This window comes from Aspergillus thermomutatus, assembly GCF_002237265.1.
Source record: "Aspergillus thermomutatus strain HMR AF 39 chromosome Unknown NODE_250, whole genome shotgun sequence".
In the NCBI taxonomy this organism is placed as follows: Eukaryota; Fungi; Ascomycota; class Eurotiomycetes; order Eurotiales; family Aspergillaceae; genus Aspergillus; species Aspergillus thermomutatus.
Genome location: NW_020798300.1, coordinates 23,813 through 41,213, shown reverse-complemented (window position 1 = coordinate 41,213; position 17,401 = coordinate 23,813). Strand labels below are relative to the sequence as shown.

At 52.5% G+C, this 17,401-nt stretch overlaps 7 protein-coding genes across 7 annotated transcripts; 2 read left to right on the top strand and 5 right to left on the bottom strand.

Moving 5' to 3' along the window:
* Positions 1 to 48: 48 nt before the first annotated feature.
* CDV56_105044 (uncharacterized protein) lies at positions 49 to 449 on the bottom strand (the record flags this gene model as incomplete). Its single annotated transcript, XM_026758663.1, has 2 exons — positions 49 to 267; positions 318 to 449. Coding segments are annotated over 2 exons (351 nt in total), but the record flags the coding sequence as incomplete, so codon positions are not given.
* A 703-nt stretch (positions 450 to 1,152) lies between these two features.
* On the bottom strand, positions 1,153 to 3,333 carry CDV56_104805 (uncharacterized protein; the record flags this gene model as incomplete). Its single annotated transcript, XM_026758424.1, has 2 exons — positions 1,153 to 2,949; positions 3,004 to 3,333. 2 exons carry the CDS (start codon positions 3,331 to 3,333, stop codon positions 1,153 to 1,155), a joined length of 2,127 nt encoding a protein of 708 aa, XP_026611118.1.
* A 5,512-nt stretch (positions 3,334 to 8,845) lies between these two features.
* Positions 8,846 to 9,106, bottom strand: CDV56_104277 (uncharacterized protein; the record flags this gene model as incomplete). Its single annotated transcript, XM_026757896.1, has 1 exon — positions 8,846 to 9,106. One exon carries the CDS (start codon positions 9,104 to 9,106, stop codon positions 8,846 to 8,848), a length of 261 nt encoding a protein of 86 aa, XP_026611117.1.
* Positions 9,107 to 9,642: 536 nt separating this feature from the next.
* Positions 9,643 to 10,530, bottom strand: CDV56_104136 (HAD family hydrolase; the record flags this gene model as incomplete). Its single annotated transcript, XM_026757755.1, has 3 exons — positions 9,643 to 10,297; positions 10,353 to 10,374; positions 10,431 to 10,530. 3 exons carry the CDS (start codon positions 10,528 to 10,530, stop codon positions 9,643 to 9,645), a joined length of 777 nt encoding a protein of 258 aa, XP_026611116.1.
* Positions 10,531 to 10,938: 408 nt separating this feature from the next.
* Positions 10,939 to 12,708, top strand: CDV56_103927 (putative GTP binding protein; the record flags this gene model as incomplete). The annotated part of the gene is made up of 3 exons (XM_026757546.1): positions 10,939 to 10,957; positions 11,011 to 11,105; positions 11,167 to 12,708. The coding sequence occupies 3 exons, from the start codon at positions 10,939 to 10,941 to the stop codon at positions 12,706 to 12,708; spliced, it is 1,656 nt and encodes a 551-aa protein (XP_026611115.1).
* An 840-nt stretch (positions 12,709 to 13,548) lies between these two features.
* Positions 13,549 to 14,578, top strand: cbfA (putative CBF/NF-Y family transcription factor; the record flags this gene model as incomplete). The annotated part of the gene is made up of 3 exons (XM_026757353.1): positions 13,549 to 13,686; positions 13,754 to 13,887; positions 13,939 to 14,578. The coding sequence occupies 3 exons, from the start codon at positions 13,549 to 13,551 to the stop codon at positions 14,576 to 14,578; spliced, it is 912 nt and encodes a 303-aa protein (XP_026611114.1).
* A 511-nt stretch (positions 14,579 to 15,089) lies between these two features.
* Positions 15,090 to 17,000, bottom strand: CDV56_103473 (putative SIR2 family histone deacetylase (Hst4); the record flags this gene model as incomplete). The annotated part of the gene is made up of 2 exons (XM_026757092.1): positions 15,090 to 16,486; positions 16,559 to 17,000. The coding sequence occupies 2 exons, from the start codon at positions 16,998 to 17,000 to the stop codon at positions 15,090 to 15,092; spliced, it is 1,839 nt and encodes a 612-aa protein (XP_026611113.1).
* Positions 17,001 to 17,401: the final 401 nt, after the last annotated feature.

Sequence of the window (17,401 nt, the reverse complement as noted above, 5' to 3'; positions counted from 1 at the left end):
GGCCAGGGGGTGCAAGGGGAAGGGAGGGGAGGCGGGGGGAGGACGTACGTTCCAGGCGGGAGTGCCGTAGAAGCTCTCTGCGGCGTTGTGCCAGCCCTCGCCGTGGCGGCCGAAGAAAAAAACCTTGTATTCGGTTTTGTGGGGGGCGTGCTTGTTCAGGGCGTGGACGTGGTTGTAGAAGCGCTGCCACTGCGAGAGGTTGCTGGTGCTGGTGCTGGTGCCCTCGGCGTCGTAGGTGCGGTTGATGAGGCCGAAGTTGGTTGCTGTCTGGGGGGCTTTAGTTCAGATCACCTTGTGAGGAGGTTGGCATGGCATACGTAGTCAAACGTCGACGCGTCGGTGCTGGCCTCGTCCTGCTGGAAGTACCCCGTCACCGTGGTGTACTCATAGTAAGCTGCCTGCGCCGTCGCGGCGAGGCCGAGAGCGACTAGACTCAATGCGCTCTTCATTGTGATTCCGATTCACGTTCGGATGCAGATGCAGATGCAGATACAGATGGACGGTCGTCGCCATTTTTATACCCTGGCGACAGTCAAGCTAGCGTGATAATATCAGATGTCTTGCAAGTGCGCGGCCTCAGGCACTGTCCGGCCTATTCTGTGCCTACACTCCCGCACGTGCGTCGCTAGTCGCGCGGAGCCATTCTAACCTGCCATGTGGATAAGTACTTTACTCTGTAAAATCTCCAGCTCGAGGCATTGTGTGCAATCACCATTGGTGGTTTAATTGATGTTAGATTCAGGTCGGAGATTAGTCTAGATACGAACTGTAGTCTGTGGATCATGAGTTCCACTCTATGTACGGTTACTGTCTGTTGATGAACTCCTCAAAATCTGAACGTGCAGTGTAATCCTCATCCATATTATGTTATTAGGTGGTAAGATTGTAGTACGTCATAGTAAAGCCTCAAGTATGTATAACCGTCGCTTCCCAACCAGATGCAAAGCCCAAATGTATCGACAGAAAAGGCGAACCCCAAGCTCAATAGAAAGAAGTGAAGAAGCCCAAGACTCCAACAGTATAATGCACAGAAATGCTCCGAGTATAAACAACAGGCCCAAGCTATGTATAAAATGGTCAATATTGAAACAGGGCGGCCAAAGCCGCGAGAGCACGTAGTGCAACAGTCAATCATTTCAGAAGATGGCCCGCTCAGTTCTGAAAATTGTGTGGCGTAGAATTGGCGGCGAATGTGTAGGCCTTGGGTTTGTGCGATGGAAGCTGCTGAGCGACGAATCGGTGGATCTCTTGCTGTTCAGGAAACTCTTGGATCTGAAATTCGGTGGGCCGCGCATCCTCAGCTGGCGATCCCGTCGACATGTGCATGTCGATATCTTTGGCTGAGAACATCAAGGAGTGGGGTCCAGAAACCTGCCCGATATCCGCAGTTGCACCAGGCGGATCGACCGCTTGCGCGTACGACACAGTGGGCATCTCCATCTGGCAGCGGGCGGCGAACGATTGCTCCGAAGGAGGCATAGACGTAGGGTCAGCCCAGCTCCGGCCCGTCAAAGAGGCCCCGTCACAAGAGGGATACTCCGGAAAGGTCGAGTAGTGAGCAGGGGCAGACATCGGCGGAGCGACGCCATGGTAGGAATACGACGACATCATGTCCACCGCGAGCGGAGTAGCCGGAGGAGACGCGATGTTGATCTGCATGGGCTGAGTCGCGGGGAACAGGTGGCTCGTCGGTTGTGCGGACAGGCAGTACCCACCGTCAGATGGAGTGGCTGGAAGCAAGTGGTGAAGGTCCTCCGGAGTCAGCGGTGTCGGTGGAGCCAACGCACCCGTGGTGACCGTAGGTTGCAGCATGCTTGACATCTCCGCCTTGCTATTCAAAGTGCCCGCCTCGGCAAAGGTGGACAGGTTGAAGGGCGAACGCTGCGCGGCCGACGCCTTTCGGACACCAGCGTACCGCGAGCTGAGACTCTGAGCAGATTTGGACTGTCTCACCACTCCGTGACCAGTGCCGTTCGGCAGGCGCATAGTCGGTGACATGGCAGACGGCCCGGCCAGCATCGAGGCAGATCGCGAAGTGCCGATGGCCGCCGGCCTCGGCCGCTTTCTTCGCGCAGCAAGGTCAAGCTCTTTCCCAGCGTCTTTCCATGAAGACCGGCCAGTCAGCTGCGACAAGCCATAAGGCGAGCCGCTGGTGTCGATTCCAATGCCCTGCAAGGTGCTGGCGAGCTCATCGGACGAGCCTCGCCTTGACAGCTCCGGCTTGACAGAGTAATGGATCGTTCCGTATGACGAGGAACCAACATCGACGGATGCACGGTGGCTAGGCATCGATTCGGCCGACGTCGCCAATTGGCTCGCCCATTCCTCACCTTGACTGACACGCTGCAGCGAACCTTCCGTCGAGGGAAATGAAGGGGTGTTCAGGCCAGTATATCCGAAGGGCTCCTGAGCGCTCTGAGAGGTCCAGGATACTGAAGAATCTTTGGCACTCTCCCATCCTGAAAAGGGGGTGTTGAGAGCACTGTGGGCGCTTTCCGAGTCATCGTGGTCATTGGCCCGAGCGCTCAGGGGAAACGTCGTTGGGGATACGGATCCTCCAACACTGTCGTCGTCATCATTTCGGTCCTGCTCGCACTCGGTGCCGTAATGCTCACGAGCCGCCACGGCAGCGTGGAGAGCTCTCTGCAACGAGGCGAAAGTGGCCTCTCGAGCCGACTCGCTCCTTGATTTGTGGTGCTTAGATCGGGACGAAGCAGAGCTCTTCTTTTGCTCCCCGGATGCGCTCGACTCTGATTTCTTGGTGTCATTGGCTTTATCCGTCTCCTCCTTGGTCGTCTGATCACTCTGGTTCGAGTCAGATGTGTTGTCCGCACCGTCGGTCTTACTCCGAACAGCTTCCTCGGCCTCTGCTTTGGCCTTTTGCATTCTCTCAAACTCCTCTTGTCTCTTTTGCTGCTTTGCCTTTGCTCGTCGGTTTTGGAACCAATTCTGTTCGGAGTCAGCGCATGTCACATAATTGATTGTCTAAAGCGATGAACTAACAGCAACTCGAGGCAAGCTCAGATTTGTCTGAGCGGCCAATTGACGTTTGACATTGCTGCTTGGCTTGGGGTGAGCCTGGAATTGAGCCTCGAGCGTCTCCACTTGTTCTTTGGTCAACCTCGGACGGGACAGATTCTCCGCGTATTCTTCGTAGTCCATGATCGGTTGATGGTAGAAGTCAACCATCTCGTATGGTGCGTGAGGGTATAGGTAGCCATCCATTGGGTGCACCATAGCATGATGTGCCATGGATGGGTCGTAGGCCATGGATTGATCGAATGGAACCGCATTATGACCGCCGAAGGCGTATGGGTGGTGCAGGTAGTTCATGGCGGAGGAACGGTGGAAGTTAGGATGCTCGAGGAATAGGGGAGAAGATGTGAATGGTCTGATAGGGTCGAATCGACGGTGGAGAAGTGACGACTGCGAGACCGGAGCAAATCTTTAATTCATCGAAGAGGTATGAGGTTGGTGTCGTGGACGAAGAGAATGACTGATAGCTGGTGGTGGGTTCGTTGTAGGTACTAGTAGATGGACAGTAGATCTCGACGGATGCGAGAGGGAAGATAAATGAATGACAGTATGTATAGTGGCAGCGCGAAGACAGGTGATATAATAGACAATCCACAAAAAAGGAAAAAGAAGGGAACGACTGTATTAGCTAAAAATGAAATAGGAAAAAGAAAACAAAAAGAAGGTCCTGAAATGGAAAGGGGAGAGACTGAGAGACCGACTGAGAGGAGACAAAAAGGAAGAAGGGACGGCGGAGAAGAACTGAAGGATTGACAGCCGAAGGAGAAGGAGTATGGACAAGACCGAAAAGACAGATGAGATACAGTTAACTTGGGGGGAAAAGGGAAAAGGATGCAGAGTGGAGTTGGGACTTGATGGACTGATGCAGGTTGCTTGGAGGAGAGCAGAAGGTGTGGAGGGAAGTGATGTGATTGGATGATCGCCGGCCGGAACTGCGAGGATTCGGCCGCTGGGCTGAGTTGGTTTGATACCAGCGCCGTATTTACCGCCCGCTTGGGTGAGGTGATCGGGGAACTTGTTACGCCTCCCACTTTGGTCGGTCAATACACCGAAGTAAGGTACTTTCATTCTCACCTTACTTGGTTTTCTGGTATGGTTATGTGATTCATACTGATATTTTCAAGATTATGTGCCAGCGTTGAATGAACTGCGGACTCCTTGTCCTGACCAAATCTCTTCATCTCATTTATCCGAGTCACTCAAGGTCTGACCTATTTAGCGGAGAAGTACACAAGTTACCTGATTAGGTACCATGTTGTATGCCCGGCGGAGGTTATCGGGGACTGAGTGCTTATTACCATGGTACGGTGTACTTTGGTATTGGTCGACCTAGGAAATTTCGTATCAAGGTATCAGGTACCGTATCAAATGTCATGACAGTCGAGCCGCCCAAGTCTGCTTCCCGTGCAGTTCTAGGGGGTGGCGGCCTGGGCGCAATCAATCCGTACAGAGTGCTAACTTTGGGGTTCGGGCAGGAGACTTCAAGGAGACTACTGTACCTAGCTTAAGAAAGTAAGATACAAACAATTCGAGGAATAGTTAAAACTGCAAAAAATTCTAGCAGAATCTGGGGTGAATAGATAGAGTACTCTGATAATAAGCTGTGGTGAGTGGTGACTACTCGCCATCTTCCGAGCGATTCCATATGCACTGTGGATCGCAGTGTGCTTGGGCAGTCATTCTGTCTTATCTTGCTTTTTCTGGTGTGCGTCGTGATGAATTAGGATGAGAATAGAGAAGAGCGGATTAGCCTCGAGATCATCACACTGCTTGAAACCGCTGGCCAGTCATGCATATTTGTCCATGCTGCAGAAGCAGTCATCCCAGTGGAATAGCACATCAGCATGAGGTTTCAGAGCTCAGCGGTTGGTTAACAGTTATCCCACTGTTCTTTAACAGTCTGATTTACATGCTCCCGTCAGTACTGAACCACTGGTTTCCCCCGTCCTCCCCGAAGAAATCCATTCATTGTACATTAGCGCTGGTCAGCCCCTACCTCAGCAGCATCATTTCAAGTCTCTAGTAGCATGTTGAAACAATGTGTCACCTTGAATCTGCCTCAGCGAGGCAAAATTTTAGGCACAATACTCTGTATCTCGAGAGTTGACGACAGCCTGCCACTGTATCAGGCACTCGGACGGATACCATGAATCAGATCCCTACGGATTACCCTAATGATTCCCAGCATCCTTCGTCAGTTCCTGCATTAGCGCCAATTGAAGCCGGATTTAGCTTCAGGGAGTCCCAGGGGTGTGTTTATCCAAGAGACTAAGGACCTAGGGTAACGCCCATATGGCTCTTCTCAATGGATACTCCTACCTACACTTCGAGTCATGACATGATGATCATTCCGTACTCGTGACAAGAATTGCATGACAAATACCAAGTTCAGGCCTCCACTGATGGGAAACCACCACATCTTCAGAATTGCTGTAGCCTGTGTGTCTCATTGGACCATTGTTTGTGTTAAAAAGATGTACATATTCTGGATCTGGTTAGCGCTTGCGGACCGTCGCCCCCATCTTTGCATTTCCCAAAGTTTCTTCATGCGCGGTATTGCTGTTACTGTACGGCCAATTACCTAGGTACTGTCCCTGGGTTTTCGGCTTTTTGACTGTGCTTTGAATCGTGAAACTCTCATACATCAACTGTATCAAGCATGAGACGAAGCTATGACTTGATTTACTAGTACTTGCGACTTTCTCACATGGTGTACGGGCCATGCGGAGGATCATCAGACAGCCCAATCCTCCGGCCAAATGGAAGAGCAGTCAGTCTTGATGTCCCAGAAGTGATTTCTTCTTGATTTTGTGTCTTCTCAGAGTTGCACCCTCTTGAGCCCAATGCAAGAGTGCAGTGGTCAGAAAGTAAGGCAGTGCTGCTGTTCTGAACCTTCTTTTGCAGTACCACGCAAGCAGTTGACACAGGTTGAGATAAGGAAAAGGCTGTGAGCTTCTCACTGGAGCTCTTGGAACTCTTGGCACTTCTGCCATCCCTTTTGCATGTACTCCGTAGCTGCTATCTAATCCTCTCCCAGGCATTTTTGTTCTGATCTCCTTCCTCAAGTCGAAGAGCTACAACAGAGCATGAGCCGCAGAAAGGCCAAGCAAAAATGCGTGGCAGCGAGTCAGCCAAACCCCACTAGGCTGGCTAACATCAATAGTCGACAGATCCCGTCGATCAGTGATCTCTACGCCAGCTCTCTCCCGCTATTCCCCTTTGCTCCAATGCTCGGATTTCCACATGCAGCGCCGTACATCGTCGTCTCGAGTCTAGTCCATCGCCGATTAGCCTTTCATTCGCTGTCTCCCGAGTTCCTGGTTCTGTGACTATTGTCAATGCGGTGGTTGTTCGAACATATCTCAAACTCCTCGCCACTCATGATGCAATGCAATGCAGTCTGAAGCGCCTGCTTGAAGTCACGAGGTTATGTGGTAGCTGTCCTAAAAGAGCTCCCCATGCAGCTTTAAAAGTCTAAAGAGATGAAACCAGGTCCTCGAGTCTGAGGCCATGCTAGACCATGTTAGGGGGCGGCTTTATGCGATGTATCATATGTATTCACATTCGCCTGCCATGCTTTGTCTGTTGTGCTGGACCGCCAACGGAGAATTCGCCAATAAGTCAGCCTTTGAGCTTCTGACAGCCGTTCCAGTCATGCCCCTGGTGATTATCCGTTGACAGAGTCAAAACATTGAGATCGTAATTTTGACGGCCACTTCAGGATTTCGAGTCCCTTTCATTGCGACGAGTTTCTCATTCTCAGGCTTGTAATGCCACTTTCGAAGCTACGCATCATGCCATTAATTCACATGTCAGCAGTTGCGATAGATAGCTCTTCGATGGGTTTCGAACTAATTACAGTCAACAAAGACGCCGTTCACGTGTACTCTGTGTACATATGCAGAAGTAGAACGCCTTAGATTCTTAGTGTAGACTGGACAGACAGCATAGGATCCACGTCGAAGAACAAATACAGCGTCTTTAGCCTAATCAGCAGATCATTGTTGATCATCGCAACCAGACGATCCAGAAATTAAGTTATGCGCTTGTCGAAAATGGTCAAACGAGGATCACAGGCATTGACTGCTGGAGTCCTCGTTCGATCCGCAGGCGAGTTGATGCAATCACACAGACTGCCTTCAAGAACATCCCTCAGGCCTTGATTGGGCCTGAAGGAAGCCGTTGTCACCCGAAGGAAGGATCTCAATTATTGAGACCTTAACGGTAGCTGACTGGCACCACTCGACAAGGGAGGAGAAAAATTTCCGAGTCACTCACAAGGTGATCAGCGGTTGCTCACGGTCCAACAAGGTGAGGCTTTCCTCGAAGTTCAACCCGCAAAGTCTCCTAGATCCTCATCGATGACTAGGACCGAACCGGTATGAGCAGGGCTGAGGGTCAGTGAACTCCAGATGATCAACAATCGCATCATAGTATCATATGCCTGTCCTGGTATAAGGTTGACTTGGCACTGGGGGATCTCCTGGGTCTAAAGTGTAAGTCACAGACTCACACACTCACAGTCCACAGAAGTTCATCGCCTTTTCTAAAGACTCCACCCCCTTAAGCCAGTGACCCGATCACTTCCTCCGTACCGTCAACCACGGCGATCCCAGTTTTGGTCGTAATTACGATGATAATGCGCCAGCTTTCTTAAAAGTTAACGATACCAAGGTACATACGGAGGTACCTGAGGTAAAGGTCCTGTATCAGCCACCAAAGTACTCGACTAGTCCTATTCGGTCACTCCGTTGATCATTATTCTTTCAGTTTCAGCACTGACTTGCAGCGCCACAAAACAGTCCAAATTACACTGTGGCGGTGCCTCGGTGTCAGCCGCCCTTGGGATCTTGTTCGGTTCTAGCCCAAGGACCTCATCGACTGGAATTTGTCATTCGACACAATAGTACGGCTTGTGATGGCCAAAAAAGACCGATGCCTTCTGTCAAGGGGACAGCTACTGACGGTATCTCCGCTTATTCCTGTTCCCAAACAGTATCAACAGATGCTTGAAACTTCTACAAAGCTCCTGTTGAGCATTGCTGCCATACAGGAAGCAGCTTGACGAACAGACAACGCAGAATTGTGCTGCTCAGCAACGAACACTTCTACCTACAACTCACTCGTTCAGTAGCTGTGAGTTAAAACTCAATTCATCCTGCTGTTACGCGACTCCCGCTGCTGCCCGTTGTTCGAACCCCAAGCTGTCTCAGTATGATACAATCGTAATCAGAACGATCTAGGAAGGTGGAAGCAAAAGATTTCCACAATCTAATCCTGGAAAGACGTTCCCATCCCTTGCATGTCATATCAGACTCAGCTCTGAGTGAAAGCGCCACTTTTCGATCTCCCGCCGCGAAAAACGGGTCAGAGCGCTGAAATGATACAGATCAGATTTCCTCTGACTCTGGATCGACCAACACCGATTGACCCTCCAGCTTCCAGAACTCGATTGCCTCCTTCTATCCACAAGTCTATCGCCCCCCTTCACGACACCACGCTCGTGTGGAAACTCTTTCGAATGGCAAAAGAAGCCCTTGGCGTCTGCCTGTTCTGCTTGTGACGGACTGCACAACGCCACAGACAAGCCTAGATTCGGGATCTGACTCGGATTATGATCTATCTGCATGCCGAAATCATGCAGTAATGAGCTCTGTCGCTCGCAGCCCGTCCCGCCACCTCCATGAGCTCCTCCCAGTGCTCGAGCATGTCGGTGAGCATGCCGATGAATGCGGTACATAGCTGCAAGCTTACTCTGGCAGAGCTCCAGCTCCATGACTTTGTCGTCTAGACGCTAGCGTTGTCTGTTCTAGTTATCCTTTGGAATTGCGCGATCTTCGTCCGCCACTTGAGACATATCAGACCGAGGGCGTGGTCGTGGAGCGGTGAAGAGTCCGCCATTTCGGTGAGTGTCCATCTCAGCACCGGTGAAGCTCATTACTGTGAGCAGGACGACGCCATCAGCAATACTACTGTACTTGATCGTTGAGAATTGTCCGACGACTCCATAACGCAAGGTCTTCACCGCCAGGGTGCGAGTTGGTGGGCTTGCGGTGGGCCTCCAGCTCATCAGAGCGTTAGGAAGGGGTTCAAGGCTCTTTTCTACCGGATTTTCGATCTCGTTTCTAGGCCAACTGTCAATAGGCTACGCACGGTGTAAAATGATCCAAACTCGGTCCCGTAGGGCTAGATACTCGGTGGATGGATCCCGAGGGCAGAGTTTCAAGGTTCAAATGGTCTGGCTTCACTAGAGCCGTTCATCAAGGATGGTGATGGTCACTGGGGCTTTTTTCCCAATGGCGCGATGCAATTCGCAAATGGCACAACATTCTCTGGTTAGTGCGATGCAAGGCATGGACTTTTACATCATACCTGCATACAAAAGTACATACCTGTCATATTAGCCAGGCACATCAAGCTGGCAGCAAAGAAATTTTCCTCCAGGTGTATGTATGTAAGTACCGTACTATCTATCTACAATATCTACTCTGTAAACCATTCTATATACAAGCTGACAAAGATTGACAATCCATGCACTCAATAAGACCAGACCATTGACCCCCTCTATTGGACTGCAAGTGAGGTCTGCCCCCTCCTGTTCTCCCTTTATTGGAACGCATTCCTGATTTCCAGCTGAAGCTTCCCATCCTCAACCCCCTTGACAGAAATGCTCCTCAGGTCCTGCACAATCCAATCCGCCCCGGCCTCCCGCAACTGCTCGAGCGTGTGGGTCGTCGTCAGCGCAATCACCTTGAAGCCAGCGGCCTTGCCCGCCCGGATCCCCGATGGCGCATCTTCCAGCACCACCAGGGACGAGGAGTGCTCCAGGCCCAGCCGGGACCGGCCAAGCAGGTAGCACCGGGGATCGGGCTTGCCCAGCTCGACGTCCTCCGCGACAACCAGCACCTTGGGATGTGTGAGGTTGAGGACGCCCAGCCAGCCGTCGACGAGAGCCCGGGTGCCGGACGTCACGACGCCCCAGCGCGCACCGGACTCGTCCAGCGCGTCGAGGAGGGATCTGGCGCCGGGGATCTCGACGGCGTCGGAACCATATTCTTTGGGGATGCGGCCCTCGATGTAGCTGACGTCTGTTGTGGGCGTGCTGTCAGCTTGGGTGTCGGGTCGATAGATATCGTCTAGCGAGTACTTACATTCCCAGTTGGCCTTGGAGGGGTCGTACAGCTGGATGGTATCGATGCTTCTTCGGCCGTGGGATGTTGAGAGGATGACCTTGGGGTCCACGCCTAGCTCAGCGCCAATGCTGCGACCGTACTTAGATACAGGGTTTGTAGGTAGTCATGTATTTGCTGACTTACAGGTGCCAGTGCTTGACGATCGCTGTCGCAGGATATGTCGTTAGAGAGATACCGCGGTGTGAACCGAGGAGTACTAACCTTCTGTCGAGTCGACTATTGTTCCATCGAAATCGGACAAGAGCCCATCGAAAGTGTGCACTTGTGGAGGGGCAGAAAATGAGCCTTCAGTACGGGTCATGATGGGCTGAGACCGAGAGTTGGTAGATAATAGTCGAGAGAAAGTGATACTTGGATCTAGATCGGATGGTGCTCACAATGCTTCAACCGTAAGCGACTGTCCAATCCGTAATGAACGACTATAACAACACAACAAACGTCGAGAAGGTTAATTTGAAGAAAACAATCTATTCAACTGTAGTACGGAGTATATCTGCTCCATAAACCCCGCCGTCCTAAATGTTTCCAGCGCCGCGGACTGGAGATCGGCACAAGTGATAGTCCGGTTATCTTAGCGTGGTGAAATCTTGGCGCCGGCCCAATTTGCAAAAAATATCTGATGAGGATCTGGGCCGCTTATCTGGAGAACTTTTGTCTTCCTCTTTGCTGGAGTGCATTTTTAGACGGGCTGTGTCTGTAGTTCGTCAAGATGGTCAAGAACAATTTTGGTATGACTTCATTGAGGTAATCAATGAATATGGTCGCTGACTGTCGAGTACAGGCAAGAATTCGAAGCGGAAGCCCGTCCGCCTACGACACAAAATTGAGAAAGCTTCGGCGGCGAAGCAACGGAAGGCGAGAAAGCTTGCAAAGCAGGTAATTTTGATTCCCATGGTCTGCGAAGTTCGACAAAAGGTGCTAATGTCTCTCTCGGTAGAACCCCGAATGGCGCTCCAAGGTCAAGAAGGATCCCGGTATCCCCAATCTGTTCCCATTCAAGGACAAGATTCTTCATGAGATTGAGGAAAAGAAGAGATTGAGGGCAGAGGAGCAACAGCGTCTCAAGGAGGAAGCACGTGCTCGACGGATGGCCGAGAAACAGCAGTCACAGTCTGGAGAGGCTGGCCCCAACGCTATGCTCGATGATGATGACATTGATGAGGATATGGATGAGGATGATCTTGACTCGTCGAATCCCATGGCTGCTCTGCTTGCCTCTGCCCGTGCGCGGGCCGCCGAGTATGAGGACGAACACGGTGATGAGGAGGATGACGATGACGATGACGAAATGGACGATGACGACGACGACGACGATGATGATGTGGACGGCATGGACGAAGACGAGGAAGAAGGCGGCGCTACACTGGGCGACAATGTCCCCGAGCTTGTCTCACAACCCACCTCGAAGGAAAGCTCACGGCGGGCGTTCGACAAGGTGTTCAAGCAGGTCGTGGAGGCTGCGGATGTGATCTTGTATGTGCTTGATGCTCGTGATCCGGAAGGCACCCGGTCGAAGGAGGTCGAGCGTGAGGTGATGGCTGCAGATAGAGGCTCCAAGAGACTGATCTTGATTCTTAACAAGATCGATCTGGTCCCCCCTGCTGTGCTTAAGGGCTGGCTGGTGCACTTGCGACGATCCTTCCCCACGCTGCCGCTCAAGGCGTCCAATGGCTCGGCCAACGCGCACAGCTTCGACCACAAGCAGCTGACCGTCAAGGGCACCTCGGAGACGCTCTTCCGCGCCCTCAAGTCATATGCCGCCAACAAGCAGCTGAAGCGGTCGATCTCGGTCGGCATCATCGGTTACCCCAACGTGGGAAAGTCCTCCGTCATCAACGCTCTGTCTGCTCGTCTCAACAAGGGATCGAGCAACGCATGCCCCACTGGCGCCGAGGCCGGTGTGACCACCAGTCTGAGACAGGTGAAGCTGGACAGCAAGATCAAACTCATTGATTCGCCCGGTATCGTCTTCCCCAACACCGGCGATAAGAAGAAGAGCAAGAACAAGAAGGACGAGCACGCCCGCCTGGTGTTGCTCAATGCCATCCCTCCCAAGCAGATTGAGGACCCCATCCCCGCCGTCAGTCTGCTCCTGAGACGTTTGTCGTCATCCGAGCAGCTCATGTCGAAGATGCTCCAACTCTACAACATCCCGCCGCTCTTCCCGTCGGGTAACGATCAGACCACCGACTTCTTGATCCAGGTCGCTCGCAAACGCGGTCGTCTCGGCAAGGGCGGTGTGCCAAATCTTGAGAGCGCCGCGATGACCGTGATCAACGACTGGAGAGACGGACGCATCCAGGGTTGGGCCACCGCCCCCGTCCTGCCTTCCGTCGTGACGACTGCCCAGGGTGGCTCGACTGCACCTGTCGAGTCGGGTGTCGACACGAAACAGATTGTCACCGAGTGGGCCGCGGAGTTCAAGATCGAGGGACTCTGGGGCAATGGCGAGGGCGACGACGAGGAGATGGCGGAGTAGACGGCACTACGAGATACGTTTCATTCTTTTTTTCAGTTCATTTATGGATACCAAAAAAGGCGTTGTCCCGGTTCTTGAGTCTTCCTTTGGACAGTACGTTAGATAGATAACAATATCAATCTGGGATTCTACCACGGTGATGATGATCACATCACGCCTCCGACCTATTCACCTCAAGCAATGGCCATATGTGTAAAAGAACAACCCACCGCCCAACTAACCTCCTCGCACATGTACTACTCTGCTAGACCTAGCCTCTACATAATCATCTTGCGCCGTCTTCATCCTATCTCAGAGCATCCAGCTCATCCTTAGTAACCTCCTCCCCAACTCACATAAACGCCCTCCTGCGCATTGCCTCCTCGCCGCTCATGCTCTCCTAGTTCATGACCTTCTACTGGGAGGGCTGGTAGATTTCCTAGCTTGACTCCAAGGTTCAATTTGACGTGAGGGGTGGCTTTATGAACATGGTTGGTTAAGAACTTCAAGTATGCGGTGATGGATTCCGCAAAAATATATCTACAATTGCACTGTAATCACACCTACCTAGTTAGTCTCCCGACTCTAATCCCCCCCAAAATCTATAAACATAATACTCGCCTGTAAATACTCTAAACCCGGTCAAAGCATATCCACCATCGAGTGCCCGCACCTTCGTCGTATGATACGCTACATACTATCCCAACGGTCAGATAAGGCTCGCCACGCGCCAACCCTCGCGTCCGCGGACTTTTCGCGTCATCACCACACTCAACCACAGCATACCCACCACACCATCACAGCCAGCAAGCATACCCCCCAGAACCATCGATGCTCTGATAAATAGCACGCGAACAAAAAATGCCCACCCGGAAATCCACCTCCGACGCCCCCGCCGACACAGACGGCCCCTCGCCGCAGCCGCAGACCTCCCCGGTACAGAACGTCCAAGCAACAGAGCAGCAGCTCAAAGCTCGCGCCGAGGGCGTGAGCATAGAGGTAACCCAGCCCCCCCGCTTTCTTTGCTAAATCTACAAAAAACTGATGATTGATGGGTGCATGCCAGGACTACCTCCTCCCGCGGTCCCTCACCCTCCGGCTGGCAAAGTCCGTCCTCCCGCCCAACACAGCCATACAGAAGGATGCGGTGCTAGCGATCCAGAAGGCTGCGACGGTGTTTGTGTCGTATCTTGCTTCGCAGTACGTTTTTCTTTTCTTTTTATTTACTTCTTCACTTGCTCAAGCGGCAAGGGTTGGGGCGGCTGGGGCTGGTGATGGGGGTGATATGCTGACTGGAAGTGGTAGCGCGAACGAGGCGACCCTCAAACGGACGATTGCCCCTGCGGATGTCTTCGCCGCGTTGTCCGAGTTGGAGTTCGATGCGTTCCAGCCTAGACTTGAGAAGGAGTTGGAGGCGTTTACGGAGATGAAGGCTGGGAAGCGGAAGGCGAGGAAGAGTGGGACTGGGGTTAGTGCTGACGCTGGGGCTGAGGGGGCGGTGCGGCAGGCTGGAAAGGCTGGGGGTGAGGATGACGAGGAGAGCACAGTGCGCGAGGCGAAGAGGGTGAAGCGGGTTGAGGGGGTGGGGTCGTCTCTTGCTCCGCCGGGGGATGAGGAGGAGGAAGATGACGATGATACCCAGGAGGAACAGGAGCAGGGGTTGGAGAATGACGAGGAAGTTGATGAAGATGAGGAGGATGAGGACGAGGACGAGGACGAGGAGGATGAAGATGAGACACAAGAAGAGGATGACATTGATCGAGTGGAAGATCTGGATCGCGATTCTCGACCGAGGCGGACGATGGATCCCGATGCTGCCGGGGATGAGACAGATAGCGAAGACGAGTCGGGGCCTCGGACGCAGCTACAGAGTGGGCTGGGTTTGGGATAGATACAGCATTGGGGAATGTCTTTGCTCCAGACGGAGACGCCAGAGTCTACGCAATGAATACTGATTTGATGAGCGCCATATATGCAGAGATTGTTTGTTGGATGGAACGCATGTCGTTGACACGTATTATTGATTCAAGTAGCTCATCAGAGCTGTCAAGTGAATAAAAGCAAGGCGAAAAAGATCATGGTCACCAACCCATACCACCAACGCCGGTGTTCAAAGCAACCGCACCATCGCATGCGTCCAGTAAGTGTCATGATTCCGTAGAGTGTACAGCGAGAAATACAGAACAATCCAGCCGCATGACCATACATCGGCTATTCAGCTTTCAAAGTCAGACCTGATGCATTGAAATCAAAGTCATCCCCATACCCAACGCCAAATATGCAACATAGTCTATCAATGGTATCCGCGAACAATATCAGGTGAGGATCGGTCGAACCGATCGTCCTCACAGCTGAAAAAAGAATAGTAATAGTACAGAAACGTCAAACGCGAATCGGAAACATCACGGACTTGGAGGATTGAGCAGATTTTTCATTCCCTTCGGAACCGATTTGGGAGAAATCGTGTCAGGGTTGCTCCAGAGTTCACCGCACGGAGAAGTGTTCCCTTTACCGACCAGGTGAGGGAATAGAGGCCCGTTATTGCGCGCCGCACCAGGCGGAAGCGGATGCATCGGTTTCGTATCATCCTTCTCCAGTTTGACGGATTTGCCAGCATCGCCAGTCGCAGCCCTAGCGGTTTTGGTGACTTTGCTGAAGGCGGTGATCTTCGCATTGTGCGCCGGCTCGGCTTTCTTGCCTCGCTTCTTGGGCACACTCTTTTTCGGCGCGGCTTTCTTGGGTTCGCCGGTTTTGGCCTTGTTGAGCACATCTTTGAGACTCCGTCCCCGGCTGGCAGGATTGTTGAGAGAGCCACCGTTCGATGGCTGCTTGTGTCGCAGTTCTGCTGACTCCTCGTCGTGGCTAGAGGAAGGCGTAAGAAATCCTGTCTGCGTCTTCTGCTTCTTCTTCGGCGTTCGGATGACAATGGATACGGCACCTTGTTCCTTCTTCACCCGCTCGACTTCGGAGGAGTTGCACTCGTCAAAGACCTCCTCGGAATCGTCGTCCCACCGTTTCAGACCGGCGAGCCGCGCAACTTCTTCGCAGTCGCCCTTGACCATCAGATCCCAGCAGTCTTCGAATTCCTTGCCGGCAGGCGGCTCGTTGTTGATCCACATGGTGACGCCGTTGCGACGCGAGCGGATCACGGAACAGAGGCTCTTCACCAGGCGACGTACGCCGGGGATTTTCAGACTGGTGCCAACCACGATCAGTGCGTCCGGTCGGGACCGTATATCTGCGTTCATGACTGAGGTGATCGCCTCCTCGTCCGGGTTGTGCTCATTGTATAGCACAATCCGCGGTCGCATCTTGCCAATTCCATGACTCCGCTGTCCAGTCTCGATGCGGAATTGGTTATTCTTCGAGCACTCGGGGCATTCAGGAGCGTCAGGCCTGTTGAACATTTCCCGGTCGAAATCGCGAAGATGTCGGCACTTTTGGCAAACCATTTTGTCGAGGCTTCCGTGCAATTGGATCGTGCGCGGCCAGGGTGCCTTTACGTTCAAAGGTATTTGGGTTGCCAGAGGTGGCATTGATGTTTCAATGCCATCGATATTCTGAGTGTACAGTCGTGTGAGCCGGTTCTCCCGTGCCAGACGAGCGAGCATGTGGTGGAACGCGGTCGGGCGGGTCTTGGCCGCCTCTTCCGACAGCGACCGCACCATATCCTGAAAGGAGGCGGTCAAGGTCTCATCCTGGTAGACGGCAGCGTCGAACAGAAGCTTGCCGGAAGCTTTGAGGTTGTGTTTCTTCTGGAGAGTTTTGAAGAGGCCATCAGTAGAGCGAAAGTCGGGAACTATAACCGTAGATCAGCCAATTAGCGTGTGATTATTCTCTCATCCACCATGAGGCTGAAGGAATTGCATACTGCCTGCAGACGTGGAGATACCAGCACCCGCGATGACGACAATCTTGCGATGACGACGGAGAGTTTTAACTAGTAAATCAACCTGCGCCTGCTGTTCGCCAAAACTGAGCCCTGCAGCCCCGGACAGATCGAGACGTTGCGTGGTGCGCTCCTTTGGGACGGCTACGCGACGCTTCTTTCTGGCGGGGGAGAGGCCGTCTTGGCCGCGTGCGGCGCTAGACGACTCGCCCGCGTCTTGAGACGGAGGCGGCGAGGGAATGAAGCTCGGAGGGAGTTGAGGAGATGCTGGCGGAGAGCTCAGCTCTGAAAGGTCGGAAGAATCATCCATGAGTATAGAATTCCACATCTCTTCTAAAATTGTAGGGGTTTGAGAGGAAGAGATGGATGATGAGGTGGTCAAGGAGGAAGCGGTGGTGGTTGAAGAGGGCGGAAGCTGCGCCATAAAGAGCTGTGATGATCGCGTATTTCTTGAGGAAAACACACACAGAGAGAGAGGGGGGGAAAGGGTGATAGGGAGAAAGAGGAGCTTTCCACGGGGAAAAGCTAGAAGTTGCCCTGAGATACGATCATGGGAAAGGTGGAACACGTAATTGAGGTAAAGCAATCCGGAGAAAAATCAGAATCTCGCCTCAAAGAGACTCGAACCAGCTTTTGGCTGGGGAGTAAGAGTAATTGACGGAGGGAAATTCAGGAGAGAAGAGGAGGCTGAGAGATTAATATGAACAGGAAGTAGCACGTAGTAGGCAAGAAATGATGAAGCAGGGGATGGGATGGTGAATGACCACAACCTAAGCCATAGATAGATAGGAGGAGTGGTTGTTGTGGAAGAAAGATTATTCCAGT